General features: G+C 49.4%; 1 protein-coding gene across 4 annotated transcripts in view; it reads right to left on the reverse strand.

The window, feature by feature from the left end:
- Positions 1–8,902: 8,902 nt before the first annotated feature.
- Positions 8,903–25,881, reverse strand: part of lrrc45 (leucine rich repeat containing 45) — a 129,779-nt gene continuing 112,800 nt past the window's right edge. For all 4 annotated transcript variants that reach the window (XM_072483427.1, XM_072483425.1, XM_072483428.1 and 1 more), the window contains 3 exons: positions 18,764–18,937; positions 11,001–11,148; positions 8,903–9,604 (listed from right to left, as the gene is read on the reverse strand). In XM_072483427.1, coding sequence (XP_072339528.1) covers positions 9,408–9,604; positions 11,001–11,148; positions 18,764–18,937 — 519 coding nt within the window. In that variant the 3' untranslated portion in view covers positions 8,903–9,407. The remainder of the gene's footprint in view (positions 9,605–11,000; positions 11,149–18,763; positions 18,938–25,881) is intronic.

The raw sequence follows: 25,881 nt of genomic DNA on the forward strand, positions 1-25,881 counted from the left end.
GGCTGATTTAATTTTTGTCAAAACATAGTCAACAATATTTGAGGCGCTACAACTGACCTGAAGCTAAAGGGGGAAATGTGTTTGTGAACAATAAAAATAAGCCATTCCTCGTTTATGCTGGAAAGTGCCCATGTGTGGATGTCAGGTGGAAACAGGATTAGATAGAGCTGCCTTCCCTTCCCTTGTTAAATTGCTCCCTGATACACAATATCGAAGTTTACTCAAAGAGAAACAAAATCTAAGGCTGAGGTAGAGGAAGGCTGCAGCTATCTGTATCCCAACAAGAATTGGTGTTTTCAGTCGAAGAGGAAGAGGTGGTGGGAAAAAGCAGTGGGGGGTGGAGTCGAAGTGGGGAAAGTATGGTCAGATATATTTGCTGCTCACTAAGTTTTCCAATTCACATTTTTAAAGTTGCACTCCTAAAAATAGAATGTAAATTAATTGATCAGGGAACAATTCACACTGACTATATAGATGTTCCAAATGGGACCTTTAACTATGTGCACAAACGTACACAGCCAATATTCTATCATAGAAAATATAGCCAAGAAAGTCGCCAATTAAGCCGTTCTGTACAGCAAACTTTTAAAAACTGGGCAGAAAATTAGAAATAAATATTGCAGCACAGTAGCATTGTGGATAGCACAATTGCTTCACAGCTCCAGGGTCCCAGGTTCGATTCTGGCTTGGGTCACTGTCTGTGCGGAGTCTGCACATCCTCCCCGTGTGTGCGTGGGTTTCCTCCGGGTGCTCCGGTTTCCTCCCACAGTCCAAAGGTGTGCAGGTTAGGTGGATTGGCCATGATAAATTGCCCTTAATGTCCAAAATTGCCCTTAGTGTTGGGTGGGGTTACTGGGTTATGGGGATAGGGTGGAGGTGTGCGCTTGGGTAGGGTGCTCTTTCCAAGAGCCGGTGCAGACTCGACGGGCCGAATGGCCTCCTTCTGCACTGTAAATTCTATGATAATCTATGATTAAATTCAGGTAGCAAATGGGTTGGTGAGACTGCAATAGGTTATGGCCGGGATTCTCGAATCCCGCGGACAAGTTCTGACGCCAGTGTGAAAAGCGCGCGAGCGACTCCGACGTCAACGGGCCTCAAGTGGTAGGTATCCACCCCTTCCTAGGGGGCTAGTACGGCGGCGGAGTGGTGTTCGCAGCTGCCGCGAGTTTGCGCATGTGCGCCACGGACGGCGAGAGTACGGGCATGCGCACCATGGTCGGCTCGAGTTCGCGCATGTGCGCCACGGCCGGCGAGAGTTCGGGCATGTGCGCCACGGCTGGCGCGAGTTCGTGCATGCGCACCACGGTCGGTGCGAGTTTGCACATGCGCGTGGGTTCCCATCTCCGCACCGGCCTCCGGGCAATGTAGCGGAGCCCTACAGGGGCCTGGTGCAGAGGAGCATAAGCCTCCACGGAACTAGCCCGCAGATCGGTAGGCCCTGACCGCGGGCCAGGCCACCGTGGAGGCCCCCCCTGGGGTCGGAGGCCCCCCTGTGGTCGGATCCCCCCCGCCCCCCCCCCACCAGGACGGGCCCCGCAGACAGAACGCCGATGTCCTGCCGGGTGGGACCATATGTAACCCATGCCAGCGGAACTCGGTCAAACTCGGCGGGCCGATCGCAGGGGGGGGGGGCGCTTTCAACGTCCCCCGGCCGGTGTGGCACCCCGTAGGCCCCAAGAACCGGTGCTGGAGAATCGGCGAGCCAGCGTCGGGGTGGCATGGCGCGATTCTCGCGCGGGGTCGGAGAATCCCGGCCTATATCTCAGCCTTCCCCATACGTGCCCTGCATCAGATATGCCAGTCTTCAGCCAATCCAAATTACAACACTCATCAAGAAAGGGCTGAAGGCGTTGGATACTCCAAAGGCCATTTGTACTGACAACATCCCAACTAGTACTGAAGACTTGCATGCCAAAACTACCGCGCCCCTACTCAAGCTTTTCTACAGCTATAACACTGGTATCTACCTGACAATGTGGAAAATTTTCCAGGTATGTCCAGTCCACAAAAACAGTCAGCCAAGTGATGGAAGATGTTATTAACAGTGTCTTCAAGCGTGTGCCAGGCTCAGCCTGATACAATTTAAGGTGGTCCACAGAGCGCACTTGACGGGGGCGAGGTTGAGTAGGTTCTTTGGGGTAGAGGACAGATGTGGAAGGTGCTCAGGGAGTCCGGCGAACCATGTCCATATGTTTTGGTCATGCCCGGCACTGGAGGGGTTCTGGAGAGGAGTGGCGGGAGCAATATCTCAGGTGGTGCAAGTCCGGGTCAAGCCAAGCTGGGGGCTAGCAATATTTGGAGTAGTGGACGAACTGGGAGTGCAGGAGGTGAAAGAGGCCAGCATTCTGGCCTTTGCGTCCCTAGTAGCCCGGCGAAGGATCTTGCTAATGTGGAAGGAGGCGAAGCCCCCCAGCCTGGATAAATGATATGGCTGGGTTCATATTGTTGGAGAGGATTAAGTTCGCCTTGAGAGGGTCTGCGCAGGGGTTCTACAGGCGGTGGCAACCGTTTCTAGACTATCTCGCGGAGCGTTAGAGGAAGGTCGGTCAGCAGCAGCAGCAACCTTGGGGGGGGGGGGGGGGGGGAAGAGAGTGGAGGGGACATCCTGGGAGGCGGGGAGGACTGCCTGGGAGGGTGGATGAGCAAGAGATAACATGAAGGGTTGGGGAAACTGGCACGTACGGGTGAGGGCCAGTGTACAAAGCTGTGTAAATATATCATTTTGCCATGCATATATCTTGCTCTGCGCAATTTCTCTTTTTTTTTGTTACCGGGGGGGGGGGTGTTATTGTTTGTAAGGGAGAAAAATTGTGTTAAAAAACTTTAATAAATATATATATTTTTAAAAACAGTGTCTTCAAGCAGCAGTCACCCAGCAATAAACTACTTACTGATGGTCAGTTTGAGTTTTGCCCACAGTACTCAGCTCCTGACCTCATTACAGCCTTTGTTCAAATATGGACATAAAAGTTGAATTCAAGAGATGAGTTGAGAGTGACTATCCTTGACATCAAGGCAAAGTTTGACTGAGTGTGGCACAACTGGTAAAATTGAAGTCAATGGAAATCAGGGGGAAAGCGCACCATTAGTTGAGATTCATTCCAAGGGAGATGGTTGTAGTTGTTGGAGGTCAGTCACCTCAATCCAGAAATTCCTTAAGGTAGTGTCCTATGCCCAACTATCTGGGAGAGTTTGAATAATTTCCTTCACTCCATCATAAAGTTAGATGTTAGGGTGTTCACTGATGATTGCAATGTTCACTACTATTCGAGACTCTTCAGTGCATGCCCAGATGCCGAAAGACCTGGACAAGTAGCACTCATGACATGTGCCAGACATCTCTGACAAGAGGGAATCTAGGGGGCGATTCTCCGTGGCGCGGACCAAGTGCCCGTGCTGTCACGTTTCATGATGGTGCGAACAGGGCCCGGGCACGGCCTATTCTGGCCCCCACAGAGGGCCAGCACGGCGCTGGAGCGGTTCACACCACTCCAGCGTCCTTACGCCGCGCCAACCCGCGCATGCGCAGTTGGTGCAGCCCAATCCTGCACATGCGCGGGGAACTTCTTACGCGTGCCGGCCCCTCGCCAACATGGCACTGGTGTTCTGGGGCCGCGCGCGGAAGGAGGTAAGCCCGAAGGGGGAGGGGGAGAGAGGCCGGCCTGCCGATTGGTGGGCCCCGATCGCGGGCCAGACCCCATCGGACCCCCCCCTCCCCCCACAGGCTGCCCCCCCCCCAGCGTTCCCGTCGGCAGCGACCAGGGGTGGACGGCGCCGGCGGGAACCTGTCGTGTCGTAGTGGCCGTGCGGTCCGGAGAATCGCCGCTCGCGGTGATTTTCCGAGCGGCCCGCGCGAATCGCGCGACGCTGGTTTCAGTGGGGGGGTGGGAGAATCACATGCGGGGATCAGGACGGCATGGCGCGATTCGCGCGACGCCCCGGCGATTCTCCCACCCGACTTTGGGGGGGGGGCGGAGAATCGCGCCCCTAATGTTAGAAGCCCCATAGAGAGTGATAACTTTAAAGAAATTCAAATTCCAGTTGTTAGGAAGGAAGACAATAACGCTTCATGTTTTAAGAGTGTAAATAACAGACTGAAAGTGCTATTGACTAACCACTATTTTTGTAGGCAACTTGTATTTAAGCTTTCCCCTTTTACATTTTTTTTCTTTTTATAGGGGTAATTTAGCGTGGCCAAACTACCTACCCTGCACATCTTTGGGATGTGGGGGCGAAACCCACGCAATCACGGGGAGAATGTGCAAACTCCACTCGGACAGTGACCCAGAGCCGGGATCGAACCTGGGACCTCGCCGCCGTGAAGTAGCTGTGCTAACCACTGTGCCACCATGCTGCCCCCCTTTTTACTTTTAACACAACCAACATACTCACTTCACAGGTATACTTTACACTGTCCCTTAAATAGTCACTCAATATTCCTGGACCTAGTTATGATTCTTAGCTCTGGCGGGTTTACTTCCATTCCTTTCCTTTCCTTTCCCAGCCTGGTAACTTTTAACATCACAACTGTCTGTCATGGTGAGGGCTTTTCCTGGTGAGTCATCTTGTAGCACAAATAATGTGAATCTTTTAGCTTGATTTAAATCCTCAAAAAATTTCTGTGCAGTGATCTCTAGCTGCTCCTTCTCTCCTGGCTCCTGGCAGACAAAGGTATCTGAAAGTTTCCAGGATACCTTAGAAACCCTTCCCCTCTCAAGGCCCATCTGTTTGGCATTGCGAATTTCATGGACCTTGGGCGCGATTCTCCACTCCCACGCCGAAGTGGGCGCGCCGTCGTGAACGCCGGCGAGGTTCACGACGGCGCAGAACGGCCCCGGTCCCGACCGATTCAGGCCCTGACAATGGGCCAGTATCGGGGCCGCGTCATCTACACGCGCCAGGCCTTGTCACCCACGTAAAAGCGGCACCGCATAGATGACGCGGCCGGCGCCGCATAACGGACGTCAGCCGCGCATGCGCGGGTTGGCCGGATTGGTGGTTGCCGTCCCCTCTAACACCGCCCCGCAAGAAGATGGGGGACGGATCTTGCGGGGCCGCGGAAGGAGGTCCTCCTTCAGAGAGGACGGGCCGACGATCGGTGGGCACCGATTGCGGGCCACCCCACATTCCAGGTGAAGCCCGTTGCAGGATCCCCCTCGCCCCCCCACAGGCCGCCCCCCCAGCGTCCACGCACCGCCCACGACAGCAGCGACCAGGTGTGGACGGCACCGTGGGGAACCCGCCGTTTTGGCCTGGCCGCTCGGCCCATCCGGGCCTCAGAATAGCGGGGGTGCCGGCGAATCACCATTTTCGGTGTCTCCGGCGATTCTCCGGCCCGCAAAACTCGACCGGGCCATTCCCGCCGCTTGGGAGAATTGCGGGAGGGTGTCGGACCGGCGTCCCCGGAGATTTTGGCGGCCCAGGCGATTCTCCCAACCGGCGTGGGAGTGGAGAATCGCGCCCCATGTATCTGGGTAGAAATTCTGATTAGCTATTCTTTATACCCCAATTCTATTCTTTCTTGGGAATTAAATGAACGGTTTAAAGCATACCCGTTTACAACCTGCCATTCTCAATACCTTCCTGGGACTTTGGAGACTACCAGTCTAACCAATGTAAACAGATGCTGCTTCCATAGTCTTCAAGCGTGAACACATTACACCTTATTCCCTGAAAAACAAGCAGGTCTTCAGAAAATGACACATGACCCCATTAATTTTACCCTAAATTAAATACAGCCCTAAAACATAACAATCTTATAAATAAAAACAAAATACTGTGGGCGCTGGAAATCTGAAATAGAAATAGAACCTGAAGATCACTTAGTCATTCTGCAAAAACAGGATTCGTAATCAATGCCAAAAAGACAGCAGGTTTCTACTTCATGAGCAAAGAGAAGATTTTCTTACAAATTCCCAAGCACCTGGGTGCATAAATGGCAATCCCACGGACATTTTTCTTCAGGGAAACGGAAAGTACCTGGGCACCCGCATAGACCCATGGGCTGGAGTCACTGAGGACAAAGAAGCCCAAGTTCTGTTTTTGGATTACAAGTCTGAGACAGACGGAACAAAAAACAACCCCAAAGGTTTCGGTCCCAAAATGCATATAATCAAAGATCCACTATCATTTAATTTTAACAGAATGCATTATCTGAACTTGACAGCATAAGGAAGCTGGCAAAGGAGATTCTGCATCTCCCCTAAGTGACACGACAGATGCCGTACTATATACTGGAAACAAAAACAGGGGCTGGGCCTGCTCTTGACAAAGTGTCTAGCTCATGGATGAATACATTCACGGTCTTAAACTGTCCTGCTTCGTCAATGGTTTGTAACTTTTGTCGAACAAGGTACACCCTTATACAGGATTGATCTAACCTGATGAAAACGTGAAGGCGATGCAACAAGCCAAACAAAACCCCTAAGAACATATCTGACAGTTGCCGTGAGTCAAGAATGCTCAGATAAAGTGCCACAATAAAACCCTGGAAAAATATCAACTGCTAGCTTTGTACTGTACCATGAACCAATGATTAAAGCACTATTTGGGACGTGGAAGCCCGACATAATAATTCAGAAGGGATAGAAGGTGCCAGTGGTCAATGTGACAGTGATGTGTGAAGACAAGCCCACGGAGCTCGAGAAGGCATGGAAACATGAAAAATATCAGCACCGAATATTTTAAATCTTGGAACTGGCCAAAGACAGTCAATTACTTTGGCTTTGATCAGTTGGGCTAGAGGGAAATGGTTTGAAAGAAACCACACCCTCATGAACTTCCTGAGAATCAATGTACAAAGCCTTTTTAACAAAAAATCTCGCGACTGACCATAACTGCTAATGCTGGAACTGTTGCAATTATTTACTGATGTGGCTCAATACAACTAAATGCATGTAATTTTTCACATTGTGTAATATTTGCAGCTTTTGATATAATGTCTGCAAAAAGAAAATCCAACACATCAAATAAAGACTTGATACAAACTAATCTGAGGAACAGTTGGGCAACTCAATCTCACAAGGATACACTAACAAAAGGCTGGTATTTTCCAGATGCATCTGTTGTCACACAAGGGTCTGTGACATTCTGCGTCACTGTATTACAGCAGACCCGTAACCATTTCCCTATGCTCCGGCACTAGATGGACTTCCAATATGTACAAACCATGTGACAATAGAATACCTACAGTGCCCATCGAGTCTGCACCGACCCTCTGAAAGAGTACCTCACGCAAGCTCATTCCTCTGTCCTATTAACCCCTTAATCTAACCTACACATCTTTTTGGACACTAAGGGGCAATTCAGCATAGCCAATCCACCTAACATACACATCTTTGGACTGGGAAAGGAAACCAGAGCACCCGGAGGAAACCCACGCAGGCATGGGAAGAAAGTGCAAACTCCACACACACAGTTATCCAAGGCCGGAATTGAACCCGGATCCCTGGCTGTGAGAGGCAGCAGTGCTAGCCACCATGCCGCCCAACTGGGAAGAAATGTTGCAAAATGGACAATGCCTCGATATCTAATTAATGGCAGGCATGAATAGATGAACACGATTCCTACTGCCCCGACCTAGCAAAACCTGTGCCTTGGAATATTTTTGTACATTAAAGACACCACATGAATGCAGATTGTTGCTGCTATTGCACAATTATCAAACGACAAACTTAGTGAAGTGGTGAAGTGGATAGAAGTTATCTGTGGCAGTTAACTTCAGGGTATCACAAACAAAACATCAGCATATTAAGTGCTATGGCAGCAGAAATCAGTCACAATCCACTAGGAATTTGTTGGATAATTTCAGCGTAACCATGGATTAGAAGTGATGTGCTGTTTTCGCAAGTTAATTTATGTGTAACTGATCTACCTCCAGTTTTATGCTGAATCATTATTGTCCAAATCACCTCAATCAAATGAGAGATATCTGTTAAATCTCTGAGCTCATTTACACAAGTCCATCCATGCTATGCTGAGCAGCCAACATGGGCTTCCTATGTAAACAATGTGGTAGCATAACTTTTAAGCTCATACACTTAGATGCAGAACAGCCAAAGGTAGCTGATTTTGGCATAACTGAGACAAGTCTCAGCACACCCGAAATGTTTGAAACCCCAACCACATCGCCCCCTCCTACGGAAGGAGTGAGCAGGTGGAATGACCTTCCCAGTGGGCATATCCATGTTCTGAATAAAAATGGAAGAAATCACCAACTGGATGTCAGTTTGATTGACTGGAATGACTTCCATTTGGGGACAGAACAATGTGGAGGAGATTGCAGGTCCAGATAAGTCTACATCCATGCTTAATTGGACATTGGGCCTGGGGTTCAGTGGAGCGGGAAGAGAACCAGGAGCCTTGTGGGGGAAAGTCACAAGCTTCTTGGAGAATGTCTGGGAGAGATCTGTAGGGTCGCGGCGGGGATTTCCGATTGCAGGTAATTATCCAGGCAGGGACAGTGGATCCAGCATTTTGGTGGAAGGCACTTATCTCCTGAAACTGACAGTCCTCGTTTGGATTTACTTGTTGGTTTACCTGGTCATCCACTGTTTCATTCAAATACTGAATACAAATAAGAATTGCATATACTCGTTATTATATTTAAAGTGCCAACTAACCTTCTTGGAGCTGATCACTGGGTCCAGGTCCAACTCTGTTAAAACTAAAGTGTCAGTGTTGGCATTGAGATTCAGATTTTGAACATTTTAATTTCATAATCGACTAAAACCTGCCTTTTAAAAAAAAAGTTAAAATCTGCCCACAATGTTCCATCACCGCATGAAATTCAGTGAAAATGAATAGGTCAATTTAAAAAAGTATGGATTTCAAATTCTGACTTTGGAAGATTGAAACATAAATTATCCGCACTCTCACAAACTGTATTTGGTTTAGCAAATGAAGACAACATTTAACATCAGGTTTAATTAAATTAAACACAGAAAACATTTCAAAAAATTAACCAGGCTTGTTTTGCACATTATTTTAGCCAGCCAGCTGATTCAACTACCTATGAATCCAACTAATCTCTAACAGTCCACACAAACAAAACCATAACAAACAAAAACAGATTTGCAACGATCAAATTAAGAAATAAGCCAAAAGACAATTTTCAGGCCTGTAACCTTTCTCAGACTTTATAGCATCAACGCTCCCAAAATTTCTGTCCTGCTCGTTTAGATATCTAATTTTGAAGCCATTCGGTTTATAAATTGTGCGTCAAGTATTTGCCAGTACCATTCTATCCCTGCAGCTTGAATTTACCTACATCAAGGCTTTATTTTTTTTCCCTGAAGTGTATCATTTTCATTCCACCTTCAATTTTGCACCACTTTGTAATCTGAAAATTGGAAAACATCTGCCTCTCTTTACTAGTTGCCCACATTTCATTTTGCTGTAAAATTTCATTTCTTTGTACATTGAGCGCCAAAAGGAGAACTCTGTACATAAGAGAGGATTGCATTATGTAGGAAACTAGCTCGTTGTGCTTCATCCTCTTTCATTCGTATAATTTCGCTGTCTTTCATCCGGACTTTTTCCAATAAGGAACTAATTTCGTTCTCTTTATCCAATATGGCATCTCGGTGGTTACAAGACTGTACTGTAATGAAAGAGTAGAATTTTATTTTCAGTGAGGTCATGGGGTTGGTATTCATTGAACAAATTAATATTTCAGGCTGAGTTGAAGAGAGTAATTACTGCTTACAGAAATTTCAGTTCCAAATTAGGTTTCGCTTTTTCAGGACTGATATGGGGCGGGATTCTCCCCTACCTGGCAGGGCGGGGGGGGGGGTCCCGGCGGGATGGAGTGGCGTGAACCACTCCGGCGTCGGGCCACCCCAAAGGTGCCATTTCTCCGCACCTTTAGGGGCCAAGCCCTCATCTTGAGGAACTAGCCCCGCGCCGGAGTGGTTGGCGGGCAGCCAGCTGGCGGGAAAGGCCTTTGAAGCCACGCCAGCCGGGGCTGAAAGGACTTCGCCGGGTGCCGACCAGCACGATTCCCGCCCCTGCCGAATATCCGGTGCCGGAGAATTCGGCAACCGGCGGGGGCGGGATTCACGCCAGCCCCCGGCGATTCTCCGACCTGGCGGGGGGTCAGAGAATCCCGCCCCTGATATTCATGATTTTTAATTTATATTCTAGAAGCTCAATTCTCCCAAAAGATTTCTAAGTTCATTTGTGCCGGCTTTTTCAGGGAGTTTCCCTCTGCCTCTGCTGGTGAGTTCCCCACTACTACTCAGTGAAACTTAGTCACTTTTTCTGGCCCTGGGAATTTCTCACTGGTTTAGCCCACACTTAGAATTTTTTTGAGCACTGGAGGGCTGAACTCAGATCTGGCCGCCATTTTGAAAGGGTGACCCGATCGCTATGTGAGCTTGTGGGGCCCCCCACAACCCCCACCCAAGGGCAATGTCGCCCATCCCACACACACATGGGCACTACCTCTCAAGTGAGGACAGCTCGCTATGGTCTTCAGGCCCCTCCAGCCCCCTTACAGCAACCCCTCTTTCCAGGATCTCCACCTGTCACCACCCCCCCAAACTCCCGGAGGTCCATACTTACATGCGATTACGGCACGGAGACTCGGAGAATCCCGCCCCTGACGTCTCGCGGGACTTGGGTGAATCCCGCAAGGCGAGAAGGCTGCCAGGAAGCCCGCAGGAGGGCTCTCCCAGGATTCTCCAGTCGAGTTGTGCTCTCGCTCGCGCGCAACGAGGCTAGCGAATCGCATCCTAGGTGTTATTTGGTGATAATGAAAAGATAATGCATAAATCAACTGATTGTCAGCCAGCTGCACTATTTTGATTATCTTCATAGTGTTTTTAGTTACCGAACATTGATGTTAAAATTAACCCAATATGTTCAAATAGTTTCACATGCTTGTGGTTTCTTTAGGCAAATAATTACTTTAGCCATATTTTAATTAAGACAGCTGAAAAGAAAATATTTTTGGCAGGTTTCACAGTTCATTAAGTAAATGTTCCTTGCTTGCATACCTTTCAGTTGCCTCTCTAGAGCCGAAATCTTTTCTTTGAGCCCTTCCTGTGCAATTCGCTCTGTTTGCAGATGGCCAATTTGTTCCTGGAGTTCCACCCGTACATTATTCACCTCTGCAACCTTCTGTTGGTCCTTACCAGACAACTCCTGAACACAGACACTTCAGTATTAACATTTTTAAAAAATGTCTTTATGAGGGTTTTTCTTTTTATACAAAGCAAAGATGAATGTGAACATACACAGAAACTATATACATCGCTTGCCATTCAGTTACAATTTGTATTTCTCAGCAAGTGCCTAGTTTTGGCTAGGCCTCCTGCTTCCAACTCCCCCCTTTCCTTCTTGCTATCTGGTGTGTCTACTTAGTTCTTTGGATCTTCCAATCTGGACCTGCTGGTGTGGTAATGTTGGACAGGAATTTCATCCAGGCCCGAATCTCTATGAGGTACTTCTATTCAACTCTGTCGAAGGCCTTTTCTGCATCCTGGGAGATGATCGCCTCTGGTGTTCTCTCCCCAGAGGGGATCATTAACACGTTCAGCAGGCATGTGTTATTTGATGATTAAAAAAATTTTTTTTTTAGAAAACCCAATTATTTTTTTCCCAATTAAGGGGCAATTTTAGCGTGGCCAATCCACAGTACATCTTTGGGTTGTGGGGACAAAACCCACGCAGACACGGGGAGAATGTGCAAACTCCACACAGACCGTGACCCAGGGCTGGGATTCGAACCTGGGTCCTCAGCGCCGTCTGTTGTTCGATGTTAACTGTCTACCTTTGACAAAGCCCGTCTGGTCTTTTGCCACCACCTCTGGTATACAGTTCTCCAGTCGCCTGGCTAGGATTTTGGCCAATATTTTCAAGTCTACGTTTAGCAGCGAAATTGGTCTGTAGGACCCACATTCGGTTGGATCTTTGTTCTTTTTGGGTAACAGCAAGTTTGAGGCTTTTGCTAGCCTGGGCGGCAGGGTGCCCCTCGCCAGTGGGTCCGTGAACATCTCCCACAAGTGTGGGGCCAGTGCTGCAGCAAATTGTTTGTAAAAGTCTACCGAGAATCTGTCTGGTCCCGACGCCATCCCTGCCTGCATGCAGTTGATGCTAGCCATGACTTCTCCCAGTACTCGTAGTGCTTCCAGCCCCCGTTTCCTATCCTCCCCCACAACTGGTCCATCGAGGAACTGTTTCATCCCCTAGTCCCCTCTGGTAGACTTGGAGGTGTACAGCCCCCAGTAGAAAGCCTCGAATGCCTCCACTATTAGTTTGTCTGGGCTGACTCTAATCTGGGCTACTTCCCTCATGGCTGCCTGCTTTTTCAGCTGGTGAGCAGGTCAAAGTATATTTGCAACTTCATCCTCTCTCTGCCAAGAGCTCTACGGTCGAGGCCTTGGAGTATCGCCGGTCTACCTCCAGTATGGAGTTGACGAGCTGTTGCCTAGCCGCACTATCTTCCCTATCTCTCTGTGCTTTGTAAGCAATAATTTCACCCCTGATCACAGCCTTCAACGCCCCCCAGAGAGTGAGACTTCCTGTTCTGTTTATTAGTAATATATTAGTCTATGGCCTGTGATATTTTCTCGCAGCAAGCCTTATCAGTCAGGAGGGCCGTGTCCAACCTCCATGTGGGTCATTGGGCACAGCCAGTCTCTAACCTCACATTCATGTAATGTGGAGTGTGGTCGGATATCACAATCACAGAGTATTCCGCTCTTACTATCCCTGGAAGCACCGATTTCCCCACTACAAAGAAGTCAATCCTGCTGTATACGTTATGTACCTGGGAGGACATCTCCTTCTCCCCTGGGTGGGTGAACCACCACTTGTCTATTGCCCCCATCTGCTCCATGAATATGCAGAGTTCTTTCGCCATATTAGAAGTCCTCCCTGTTTTGGGGCTCGATCTGTCAGTCCGTGGATCCTGTACACAGTTAAAGTCCCCCTCCCCATGATATGTTGGTGTATGCCGACGTCGGGGATCTCCACCATGGTCTTCTTTATAAACTCCTTGTCGTCCCAGTTGAGCATGTACACGTTCACCAGGACCCCATGTGCCCCGTCCAGGACACTGCTGACTATGACGTACCATCCCCTGCGTCCCTAATCGTCCTTGTTGCAGTAAACACCATCTGCTTATTTAAATGTATGGCTCCTCCATGGCTCTCGTCCCGTAGCAGGAATGGTAGGTCTGTCCCACCCAGCCCTTCCTTACCCGCAGCTGGTCCTTCTTCCTCAGGTGTGTCTCCTGCAGGAAGACTGTCAGCTTTTAAACTTTTCAGCTAGGCGAAGACCCTGGTCTTTTCACTTGGCCTTTAAATACCCTGAGGTTCCAGGTGACTATCCTAATGGTGGTGGTGGGGGGGGGGGGGGGGGGGGGGGGGGGGGGCTGTTTGTCTCCTTCCTGCGGGATCAACCATCCTTGCCTTGTGGATGCACCCCTGCACTCTGGGGTTTCCCTTTGTTAGGGGGTCATCCAAAATGGCCACGGTCACCGTTCTCACTAAGAGTCTGGGCACCTGCGCTCCAGGGTTTCCCTTTATCCAGGGGCCACCCAACATGGCCTGCAGCTGTGTGTACACCATATGGGTGAGCCACTACACACCGAAAATTTGGCACAAAATGGCCACCGATCCTCCGTTTGGTGGGGGGCTAGCAGGCAGGCAGCGTAGAGCACCCGGCTCTAGCTGCCAATACGGCCAGAGAATTGCCGGGCCCATAGCCGCGCATGCGTACGGTGGCGGCCTGCTGTAACCGCGCTGTGCAACAAGGCACCGGTCGCGCGTGGACCCGGCCTGCCAAATAGTGCCCCTCCCTTTGGCTGGCTCGCGAACCCCGGACCACCCCACAACAGTGCCCCCAGCTCCTGCCAAAGTCCTCCCTACCTGCAGATCGGCTCTCCCCCGACCATGGCCGTGCATGGACTCAGTCCGTAGCCTCCACGCCGATCTCAACAAATAATAGCATGAGACTCACGCCGTCAGGAACTCGGCCGGCCGGGGGCGGAGCATCGGGGGTAGGGCCTCAGGCATCCTGAGGCTGTCGATATGGTGTGTGGCCATAAAAGCAGCGCGCTCCCGATTTTGGCGCGAACGTTGATTCTCCGACCAATCGCCGAACGCGATTTCAGCGTCGGTGACCAGAGAATCCCGCCCCATCTTTCCTAATCACTAGCAATTTTCCCTTCTCAGGAAAACATCAAAGAAAAGAAAACCTGTAGCGTGTTTCAGGCAAAACGGAGGAAATTTTTCCCCAAGCACAAAACACTAGGTCAGATCACCAGGCATGCATATTTACAATTCCCCCCAAATTCTACAGACTGGCCATTAAAAAGTCAGAGTCTGCAGCCATTTCCAAAGATCACAGTCTTTCAATTGTGATTTAACTTCCACATTATCTGTGTTCCTTCTGTTAAATGGATTTTGCTTTACGGACTTAAAATTTAGAATGTCATATGGTTTACTGCTACTCTGGAAAGGCTTGATTGCATATTCACCAACCTGTACGTGAACCAAATTTTAATGCAAATATGCCTTGTTATAAAAACATTTGTTATATTCAAAATTACTTCATTTATTTTGAGCTAAAGCCACTGGTTAAGTTTTAAAAAGACTTAACAACAGCATTTAAAAAAAGGCTTAAGTAGCAACTTCTAATTTGGCTTAACATTTGCACAATTACTCTAAACATTGCAAAGCCAATAAGACAGAGTCAAGCTATCTATGGGGACTCATCAAAGACGTTCGCCTTAGAGGAATGTAAATGGGTCATAGAATTTCTATAGTGCAGAAGGAGGCCATTCGGCCCATGGTGTCTGCACCAACCCTCCGAAAGAGCACTCTACCCGAATCCACTCCCCCATTCACCCCACCTTTTCCCCGTAACCTAACATGCACATCCCTGGGCACTATGGGACAATTTAGTATGGCCAATACACCTAACCCACACATCTTTGGACTGTAGGAGGAAACTAGAGCACCTGCAGGAAACCCACGCAGACATCGGGAGAACATGCAATTGGCACGGATAGAGGTTTGACTGGCTAACAGGAAACAGAGGGTAGGCACAAGTAGGTCTTTTTCTGTAATATGTGGTGTGTGTGCCACAGAGGTCAGTGCTAGGACCTCAACGTTTTTACAATTTAAATGTTAAATGCCTTGGATGAAGTGGCCAAAGTTATGGGGCGGAGATTCTCCGTTGTCCGACACCGAAATCGGGAACAACGATCGGCTGGAGAATAGCTCCCGACACCGAAATTGCGGCAGGCACCTGTTTGACGCCGGGTCGTGATGCTCCGCCCCCTCCAAATTGGTGTCGTTGCGATGCGTGCCATTGCAACCGAGTTCGCATCTCATTATCGGGCTCACCCACGATGCTCCGCTTCCAATGTGCCAGGTTCCTGACAGCGCGGTCCACGTGTGATCTCAGCAGTCGTGAACCTGGCGTGGTGGCTGCGGGGAGAGAGGGCGTACAGACAGTGTCCAGCCATACTTCGCCGACAGTTGTACCGCTGGCCGGGGGGGGTTCTGCCAGGGCTGGGGGGAGTTGTGGGGGTTGGCCAGGAGGTGGGCTGTGGGGTCGGGGTGGATGGGGGCGCGGTCCAGCACAACCAGGGGTTGGATTACGAGGAGACGTTGAGTAGACTGGGACTGTACTCATTGGAATTTAGAAGGATGCGGGGGGGATTTTATAGAAACATTTAAAATTATGAAGGGAATAAATAGGATAAAAGCTAGGAGGTTGTTTCCGCTGGGGGGGGGGGGTGAAAGCAGAACTAGGGGGCATAGCCTCAAAATTAAGGGAAAGTAGATTTAGGGCTCAGTTTAGGAGGAACTTCTTCACCCAAAAGATTGTGAATCTATGGAATTCCCTGCCCAGTAAAGCAGTTGAGGCTCCTTCATTAGATGTTTTCAAGATAAAGATTGTTAGTTTTTTGAAGAATAAAGGAATAAAGGGTTATGGTGCTCGGGTGGGAAAGTGGAGCGGAGTCCACAAAAGATCAGCCATGATCTCATTGAATGGCGGAGTGGGCTCGAAGGGCCAGATGGCCTACTCCTGCTCCTAGTTCTTATGTTAACTGGCGCCGTCTTTTCAGGCACGATCGGTGCGAGTGTGGGGGGCCTAAGTGTACGCGCGTCTGCAGCTTGTCAGCCCTGCGCGTGTCCGTCACAAACCCGGCGACTCCCCCACCGTTTTTTGCGTGTTCTGCGGGTGTTCCACGTGGCGCTGGTGCTAGCCCCTCACCGGTTGCGGAATCGACGCGGGTGTGGCACCAACTTTTCCGTCATGGATCCTCCATTGGAGTCAGCACTTAGATGCAAGAACGGAGAATCCAGCCCATGGTTGCTAAATTTGCTGAATGGAATAGTAAAATATGAAGAGGATACAAGGAGACAACAAAGGGATATAGATAGGTTAAGTGAGTGGGCAAAGACCATACAAGTGCAGGATAATGTGGGAAGATGTGAATTTTTCCACTGTAGCAAGAAAAATAAAAAAGCATATTATCTAAATGGTGAGAGATTACAGAGCTCGGAGAGGCCGAGGGATATAGGGGTTCTAGTGCATGAATCATAAAAGGCTAGCATGCAGGTACAGCAAGTAATTAGGAAATCTAATAGAATGTTATAATTAATTTAAGAAAGAATGTAAATGTTTTGAAAGCAGTTCAGAGAAGGTTCACCGAATCCTTCATTGGGCTGGTTGACTTATGAGGAAAGGCTGGATAGGCTAGGCTTGAATCAGCTGAAGTTTAGAAGAGAAAGTGACAACTTGATTGAAGTACAGAAGATCCTGAGGGGTCTTAATAGGGTCAACATAGAGAGGATGTTTCCTCTTGTGGGAGAATCTAGTACTAGGGGCCACTGTTTATAAATATGGGGATGCCCATCTCGGACAGAGAGGAGATATTTTAAAAGCTCAAAACGTCCCTTCCTCAAAAGGTGATGGGAGCAGACGTTTTGAATATTTTTAAGACAGAGATAGATAGATTCTTGAAAAGTAAGGAGATGAAAGGTTATCGGTAGGCAGGAATATGGAGTTGAGGTTATAATCAGATCAAAAATGATATTATTGAATGGTGGCGTAGGCTCAAAGGCCGAGTGGCCTACTCCCAATTTGCATGCTTGTACATAGCTTCCACCAGTGAGAAAAAGTAATTACTGATACTAAATTTACATTTAAGGGCGGCATGCTGGCACAGTGGCTAGCACTGCTGCTTACAGTGCTGAGGACCCAGGTTCGATCCTGCCCCGGGTCACTGTCTGTGTGGAGTTTGCACATTCTCCCAGTGTCAGCGTGGGTTTCACTCCCACAACCCAAAGATGTGCAGGTTAGGTGGATTGGCAACATTAAATTGCCCCTTAATTGGTAAAAAAATAATTGGGTACTCTAAATTAAAAAAACATTCAATTCCCTCATACTCTGAATTTTTGAACAGAAGAGAAAACCAGGAAGGAGAATAGACTTTTTGACCAAGGAAAACTCGTGCCTCAATTATAATAATTCTATCAAATAGTATTGAATGGTGGAGTATTGTGACTAAGTGCACTGGGGACGATTCTCTGAGCCCCGCGCCGGGCCTGAGAATCGGAGAAACCGCGCCACGCCTCTGGCGCGCGATTCTCCGAGGTGCGGAAAATCGGCGCCATTTGCGCCGGCGCGGAGCCGGCCGCTGGAATTAGCGGGGCTGCCGATTCTCCGGCCCGAATGGGCTGAGCGGCCGCTCTGACATGACAGAGTCCCGCCGGCGCTGTTCACCCCTGGTCGCTGCCGGCGGGAACTCTGCGGGAACTCTCGGGGGGGGGCTCCCTCACCGGGGTGAGTCTGGCCCACGAACGGGGCCTACCGATCGGTGGGCCGGCCTCCCCCCCCCCCCCCCCCAGGCCTACTTTCCAGCGCGGCCGACCCCATGTTGGGTCGGGGGCGGCGCGCGTAAGAAGTTCCCCGCGCATGTGCAGGATGGCGCGGCCCAACTGCGCATGCGCGGGTTGGCGCGGCGCCGCGTACGGAGGCTGGAGCGGCGTGAACCGCTCCAGCGCCGTGCTGGCCCCCTGTGGGGGCCAGAATAGGTCGTGTCCAGGCCCTGTTCGCGCCGTTGTGAAACGCGACGCTGTTCACGACGGCGCGAACACTTGGCCGCCATATCGGAGAATCGCCCCCACTATCTTTTCTCCAATTCCTAATTTGGTTGGATATATCAAACTTTACTTGAGTAAAGCTTTTGGCTGTTTTCACTCATTTTCATTTTACTACTTTCTAGGCTTGTTTTGAAGCAATAATCCAAGTTTACCATTTGCACATAATTTAATGTAATTCAACCAGATTTTTTCATAATTGTTCATCCACATAATTCTCCTTTAAGTTTTCCTCTTTTCAAACGCATGGAATTGCACATCAAACTGCAAAATTACCAACTAAGTATTCAGTAGGACAAAGCTTCCTACACAGACCCCACTTATCCTTGGAAAAAATCTTGGAAATTGAAACCAGTTATGAGCCTTAATAACAAATATGTTTCATATGTTTGCATCACATAAATAGGTCTATGAAAGACTAAAATTCAAAGCTTAATGTCAAGATACTAAACAGCTAGTTAAAGAATTGCACAATTCTAAAGCTTTAAATAAGCCCTTTCAGGTAGATATGCTCAAATTTTAGTTAACCTTAACTCTGTATGCAAATAAATTCATTATTCTATAAAAATGTACAGAAATTTCATTACAGCAGCACATTAAGATACAGCAAATAATCAAACAAGGACCCACAGCACCTCATTGAGTTCTTCGATACGACGCTTTAAACCTTCAATCTCAAAAGTAAACTTGTTGTTCTTTGCTTGTATCTCATTGATGGTTTGTTTTTGGTTAGTACAACGGTTCTGGGATTCATCACGTGACTGGCTAACAAAATGGAGTTTCTCTTCCAAGTGAAGTAAGCGCTCTTGCTAAACCAGAAATGAAGAGCGGGGGAGATGGAAAAAAAATCAAGCACAATATTAATAAGGGCGTTACTTAACTTGTTCAGATAAAGTTTGATTAATCTGGAGTTTTTCATCAGTTAAACATGAATGCACTGCTCTTGATTAATTTTGGAATTAAAATCCTAATGGACAACAGACTTAATAGCTGAATTGTCTTCATCCTTTGGCTAAACTTGCACATGCTCTGACTTCTGAGTTTGAGCAAGCTTGATTTAATACTTTAAAAAAACATTTAGTGTGCCTAATTCATTTTTTCCAATTAAGGGACAATTTAGCGAGGCCAATCCACCTACCCTGCACATCTTTGGGTTGTGGGGGTGAAACCTACGCAAACACGGGGAGAACGTGCAAACTCCACACGGTCAGTAACCCAGAGCCGGGATCGAACATGGGACCTCGGCGCCGTGAGGCAGCAATGCTGCCCCAGCTTAATTTAATACTTATACAGTAACAGCTCATAACTAGGAGTTTTAAAACTAGAATACGTGAAATTTATGTTACAGTCAAGTTTTACTCACCACTCAGCCTAAATGTAAGCAATAACCAGGTTTTTCTCAGTTTTACAGGTGCAGTGAAACAATGCATCAAAAATTATCAACAATTTATTTTTTAAATGACCTGGACTTGGGTATTAAGGGAGATATATTGATCTTTGATGGTGACATCAAATGGGAAGGTGGGTATATCGAATAATAACAAGAATTGAGAAAAACAGAAAAAGGCCCGCACCTCACGCCCGGCCCATTCCCCAGGGTGGCAGACCCCCGTCTCGACCCCCCTCCCCACTCGCTCCAGCTCCCCCTTGACCATAGCAGCAGCAACTCGATTTCCCCCCCCCCCCCCCCCACCGGCTAGGACCCCTCCTAGCTGCTTTACTCCCCCCATTGCACTTCTGCAAGTCAGCTGACTCCTGCTGACCCCGGCCACTCCCGCCTCTCCTTCGACTCCTCCCATTGTGTAACACACCCTCCTCTTCCATTCCCCATCCGCAGGCTCTCCACCTCCCCCTTCCATCCCAAGCGCAGGAAACAACCCTCACTTCCCCACCCCGGCCCTGCCCCCTCCAGTCTTCAGCACGGGAAAAAGCCCGCGCTTACCACCTACCCGGCCTCGCCACCTCTAACGCAGCTCCTTTTACAGGCCCAGTCCCCTCACCCGCGGGGCCCCAGCACACTGCCGGCCATCCACCCCTGTTCCATTTGCTTACCCCCCTCCACGAGCCCCCCTGACCAACCCAACCAAAACAGTGCCCAACCGCCCCTAACCACCCTCACCCAACCAGAAAGAAAAAAACAAGAGCAAAGGACCCCCCCTCAAAAAGTAACATATCAACCGCAATCCCCAAACGCCCATCCCGACCCTCAATCTGTGTCCAACTTCTCGGCCTGAACAAAGGTCCACACCTTCTCCAGAGACTCAAAATAATGATGCCGGTCCTTGTAGGTGACCCACAGTCGCGCCGGCTGCAACATGACAAACTTCACCCCCTTCCTGTGCAGCACCGCCTTCGCTCGATTGTACCCGGCCCTCCTCTTCGCCACCTCCGCACTCCAGGCCTGGTAAATTCGAACCTCCGCGTTCTCCCTCCTGCTGTTCCTCTCCTTCTTGGCCCACCTGAGCACACACTCCCGATCAGCGAACCGATGAAATCGCACCAGCACCGCCCGCGGAGACTCGTTAGCCTTGGGCCTCCTCGCCAGCACTCTATGGGCCCCTTCCAGATCCAGGGGCCCCTGGAAGGACCCCACTCCCATCAGCGAGTTCAACATGGTGATCACATAGGCCCCCACATCCGGCCCCTCCCATCCCTCTGGGAGTCCCAGAATCCACAAGTTCTCCCGCCTCGACCGATTCTCTATCTCCTTGAACCGCTCCTGCCATTTCTTGTGGAGCGCCTTGTGCGCCTCCACTTTTACCTCCAGGCCTAAGATCTTGTCCTCGTTGTCGGAGATCTTTTGTCGGGCCTCGCGGATAGCCGCCCCCTGGGCCGTCTGTGTCTCCAGCAGCTTATCGATAGAAGCCTTCATCGGCTCAAGCAGGTCCGCTTTAATCTCCCTAAAGCAGCGCTGGATACCCTCCTGTTGCTCCTGCGCCCACTGCATCCACGCTGCCTGGTCTCCGCCCGCCGCCATTTTGTTCTTCTTCCCTCGCACCTTCTTCGGGTCCACCACCACTTTTTTAGTCGCCCCGCTCCTGGTAAAAGCCATATACTGTCGCGGAACTATTGTACTCTCCTTCCCACAGCGGGAAACGTCGGAAAAATGCCATTGGGGGCCCTGAAAAGAGCCCAAAAGTCCTTTTTTTGCGGGAGCTGCCGAATGTGCGACTTAGCTCCGCATAGCCGCAACCGGAAGTGTGTGCCGCCCCAAAGTTAAGAGTATTGCGCACTCCATTGTAGGAAGATTATAAAAATAATGAGACACGGTGGAGATTAATTTAAATGTCAACAAGGATTTTGGTTACAGTTACAAAGAAATTTGAGGACTAGCAGAAATGAGATGGTTAAGAGGCAAAATATGACAAGGTAAATGATGATTGTTTCTACTGGTCAGTGAAATGAGAACAAGAGAGCACACATTTATTGCAAACATTAGAACAATTAAATAAAGGTGGTAAAAAGCAAAATATAATCAAGTCAATTTTTTCTTTAATGCTTGGAAAATAAATTCTTCATAGAGAATATTTGGGGTGTCAAATTCTCCACCACAAATTTTCATATGAGAATAAATAGTTGCCTGAAAAACAAGATTAAAGTATACTTGAAGAACAAGCAAGTGATTGGGATTAGAGCCGTGCCTCATTTCTATGTTTATAACATGAGTGCAGATACAATTACACAAGAAAAATCCTTGAATTACAAACAAAATTAATTACAGTAATTTCGCCCATTTTTACATCACATCGATGGTAATCTGTAAGCACCTGAAAATGTACGAGTGTTAGGAACTAAGTCGCTTATGGAGATTCTACTTGAAATGAGATTAGGTCGGTTATTTAAAGATGTCCAAAAGTTAATGTGGCTTGTGAAGCACTGAGTACAGCACAAGGTTCACCAAACTAACATTGAGTTAATCTTTGGGAATCTGTCCCAGTCTGTTGAGAAGCAGATGCTGCTGAGATATTAGACGCCTGGTGTAGTGTTGCACTACAAACAAAGGTGATGATATAAACAACGTCAGTGCTAGCGTGCAAGTACTATCCAATACTTCAACTTAATTTGTAAAACTTTTATATTTCTACACATCATACATTTCAATAGGTTGAATAGTACAAGAGTTTGAGGAAGTAGTGATAAAGCAGCAGCACATTTGGGGTTTTAGAAGAAGGAGGATGGCAGGAGAAAGGAAAAACCAAGGGAAGGAATCAGTACTACAGCTTTTTATAAAAGCAAATTACTGCGCATGCTGGGATCTGAAACAAAAAGAGAAAATATTGGACAGTCTCAGCAGGTCTTAACAGCTGCTGTGGAGACGGGAACTAACGTTTCGAGTCTGGATGATTCTTTGTCAAAGCTGGCGAGAACTATAAATAGGGTCAGATTTATACTGTAAGGGGGGGGGGGGGGGGGGCAGGGTCTTGGAGCAGTGGGGCTGAATAGCGGGCCAGTGATAGGTGGAGATTAAAGATGTCATGAACAGGAAGACAAAGGGAATGAAATGGTAAGAAGGGTGCTGATAATGACACTTTAAGAGATCAGAATGTGTTGAAGGCAGAACAAAGGTACGCAGTGTGTCAAAGAACTAAGAACAGGGAACAGATGGGTCAAGCGGGGTGGGTGGGGAGACAATGGTGTGGGAAAAACAAGTCATTTGAAGAAATGAAAATGAACTGATAGAAATAAAAATGGGGTGAAGGTGGAGGAGAGGGTTCACAGTCTCAAGTTGTTTAACTCAACTGTATTTACGGAAGACAATAATATGCCTAATCGGAAGATGAAGTGCGGTTCCTCCAGTTTGCACTGGGCTTCACTGGAACATTGCAGCAGGCCAAGAATGGACATGTGGACATGAGAACAGGATGGTGAGTTGAAATGGCAAGCGACAGGAAGGTCTGGGTCCTGCTTGCGGATAGACCAAAGGTGCTTTGCAAAGTAGTCATCAAGTCTGCGCTTAGTCGACATCCGGTTGCGGCGATGCACTGCTAAGCCGCATGTTTTGGCAGCTCCCATTCTAACGGACTTTTGGGCTCTTTTCGGGAGCCCCAACGGAAATTCTTTTGGACCAAATCCAGTGTGGGGTGACGAAGGAAGGAGTCCCCCCCCCGGGTGTGTATGGAAAGGATCGGTGGTAGTGGCCAGATTGCGAAGGATCCTTCGGAGCAGCGGCAGAGAAGAGAAGGAAGGAGCAAGATAGCAACGGATGGAGCCCAGACGACATGGGGCCCGGACCAGCAGGAATTCCTCCGACGGTGTGTGGAGGAATTAAAGAAGGAGGTGCTGGCGCCGATGTTATTGGCAATTGAAGGGCTAAAAGAAACACAAAAGGCTCAGGCGATAGAGCTCCGTAGGGTGAAGGAAAAGACATCCGAAAACGAGGATGAGATTCTGGGCCTAGCGGTAAAAATGGAGACGCATGAGGCGCTACATAAGAGGTGTATAGAAAGGCTCGAAGTCCTGGAGAACAGCTCGAGGAGAAAGAACCTCCGGATTCTGGGTCTCCCCGAAGGAGTGGAGGGAGCTGACGTTGGGGCTTATGTGAGCACGATGCTCCATTCGCTAATGGGAGCTGAGGCCCCCTCGGGCCCCCTGGAGGTGGAAGGGGCTCACCGGGTCCTTGTGAGGAGACCAAAGGCTGGAGAACCACCAAGGGCGATAGTGGTGAGATTTCACCGCTTCACCGACAGAGAGGCCGTTTTGAGCTGGGCCAAGAAGGTACGGAGTAGCAGGTGGGAGAATGCGGTGATACGAGTGTATCAGGACTGGAGTGCGGAGGTGGCGAGAAGGAGGGAGAGCTTTAATCGAGCCAAGGCGGTGCTTCACAAGAAGAAAATAAAGTTTGGGATGCTGCAGCCGGCGCGATTGTGGGTCACGCACCAAGGCAAACATTACTACTTTGAAACGTCGGATGAGGCATGGACCTTCATCCAAGAAGAGAAACTGGACCAGAACCGAGGGACTGACGCTGTGGGGGAGACGACGATGTCGATGTATAGAAATGTAAATTGGGGAATGGGAGGTTCACAGTATCGAGACGACAGACTGGGTTTTTTCTCTTTTTGACGGGGGGGACACTGAGAAACGTGGGCGCCGGTGGAAAAAGAGACTATGGGGGGGGATGGGGAGTGGGGGAGCTGCGCCATGGGGGGTGGGACCGATCCAGGAAAGCGCGTTTTTTTTACCGCGCGAGGGAGATGATGGCGGGAAGATAGGCGCAAGAAGGATGAGAGTTCCACACACGGGGGGGTCAAGGAGAGAGCGGGGGAAGCCGGGGTCAGTTGGAGTCAGCTGACTTTCGGAAGCATCATGGGGGGAGTAACCATGCTAGATGGGGATCTAGCGGGGGGGGATCAACTGAGTTGCTGCTGCTGGGAGCGAGAGGGAGCTGGCAAGGGAAGAGGTGGTCGGGACGGGAGGGCGCCGCGTGGGGGACGGGGGGGGAGTGCGCGCGGGACCTGGATGGGGACTGGCCTAGAATAGGGGATGGCTAATCGGCGGGCGGCCCCCCAATCCGGCTGATCACGTGGAATGTGAGAGGCCTAAATGGGCCGATTAAGAGGGCCCGAGTGTTCGCGCACTTAAAAGGACTGAAGGCAGATGTGGTCATGCTTCAGGAGACGCATCTGAAGGTGGCGGATCAGGTTAGGTTAAGGAAAGGATGGGTGGGACAGGTGTTCCACTCAGGGTTGGACGCAAAAAATAGAGGGGTGGCGATATTGGTGGGGAAACGGGTGTCGTTCGAGGCTAGGAATATAGTGGTGGACAACGGGGGTAGATATGTGATGGTGAGTGGTAGATTGCAGGGAAAGGAGGTCGTGCTGGTAAATGTATATGCCCAGAACTGGGACGACGCGGGAATTATGAAGCAGATGCTGGGACGTATCCCGGACCTGGAGGTGGTAAGCCTGGTAATGGGGGGGGGATATCAATACTGTGCTGGATCCAGGGTTAGATCGGTCTAGATCCAGGACCGGAAGAAGGCCGGCAACGGCCAAGGTGCTTAGGGGGTTCATGGAGCAAATGGCGGGAGTGGATCCGTGGAGATTTGCCAGGCCGTTGGCCAAAGAGTTCTCCTTTTTCTCCCATGTCCATAAGGTATACTCCCGAATAGATTTCTTTGTTTTGAGCAGGGCAATGATTTTGAAGGTGGCAGGAAGGGAGTATTCGGCCATAGCCATTTCAGACCATGCCCCGCACTGGGTGGATCTGGAACTAGGAGAGGAGAGGGAACAGCGCCCACTCTAGCGACTGGATGTGGGACTATTGGCGGATGAGGGGGTCTGTGGAAGGGTGTGGGGATGTATTGAGAGGTACCTGGAGGCCAATGATGATGGTGAGATCCAGGTGGGGGTAGTATGGGAAGCGCTGAAGGCGGTGGTTAGGGGAGAGTTGATCTCCATTAGGGCTTACAAGGAGAAAAAAGAGGGCAAAGAAAGGGAGAGATTAGTGGGGGAGGTTTTGAGGGTGGATAAAAGATATGCGGAGGCCCCGGACGAAGGACTATATAGAGAGAGGCGAAGACTTCAGACGGAGTTTGACCTGCTGACCACAGGGAAGGCAGAGGCACAGTGGAGGAAGGCACAGGGGATGAGATACGAATATGGGGAAAAGGCGAGCCGGCTGCTGGCCCACCAGCTTCGTAAGAGGATAGCGGCGAGGGAAATTGGGGAGTCAGGGATGAAACGGAAGTACGGAGCGGAGAGCAGGGAAGGTAAATGAGGTGTTTAAGACCTTTTATGAGAGACTATATAGG

This window comes from Scyliorhinus torazame, chromosome 18 (genome assembly GCF_047496885.1).
Source record: "Scyliorhinus torazame isolate Kashiwa2021f chromosome 18, sScyTor2.1, whole genome shotgun sequence".
Lineage (NCBI taxonomy): Eukaryota > Metazoa > Chordata > Chondrichthyes > Carcharhiniformes > Scyliorhinidae > Scyliorhinus > Scyliorhinus torazame.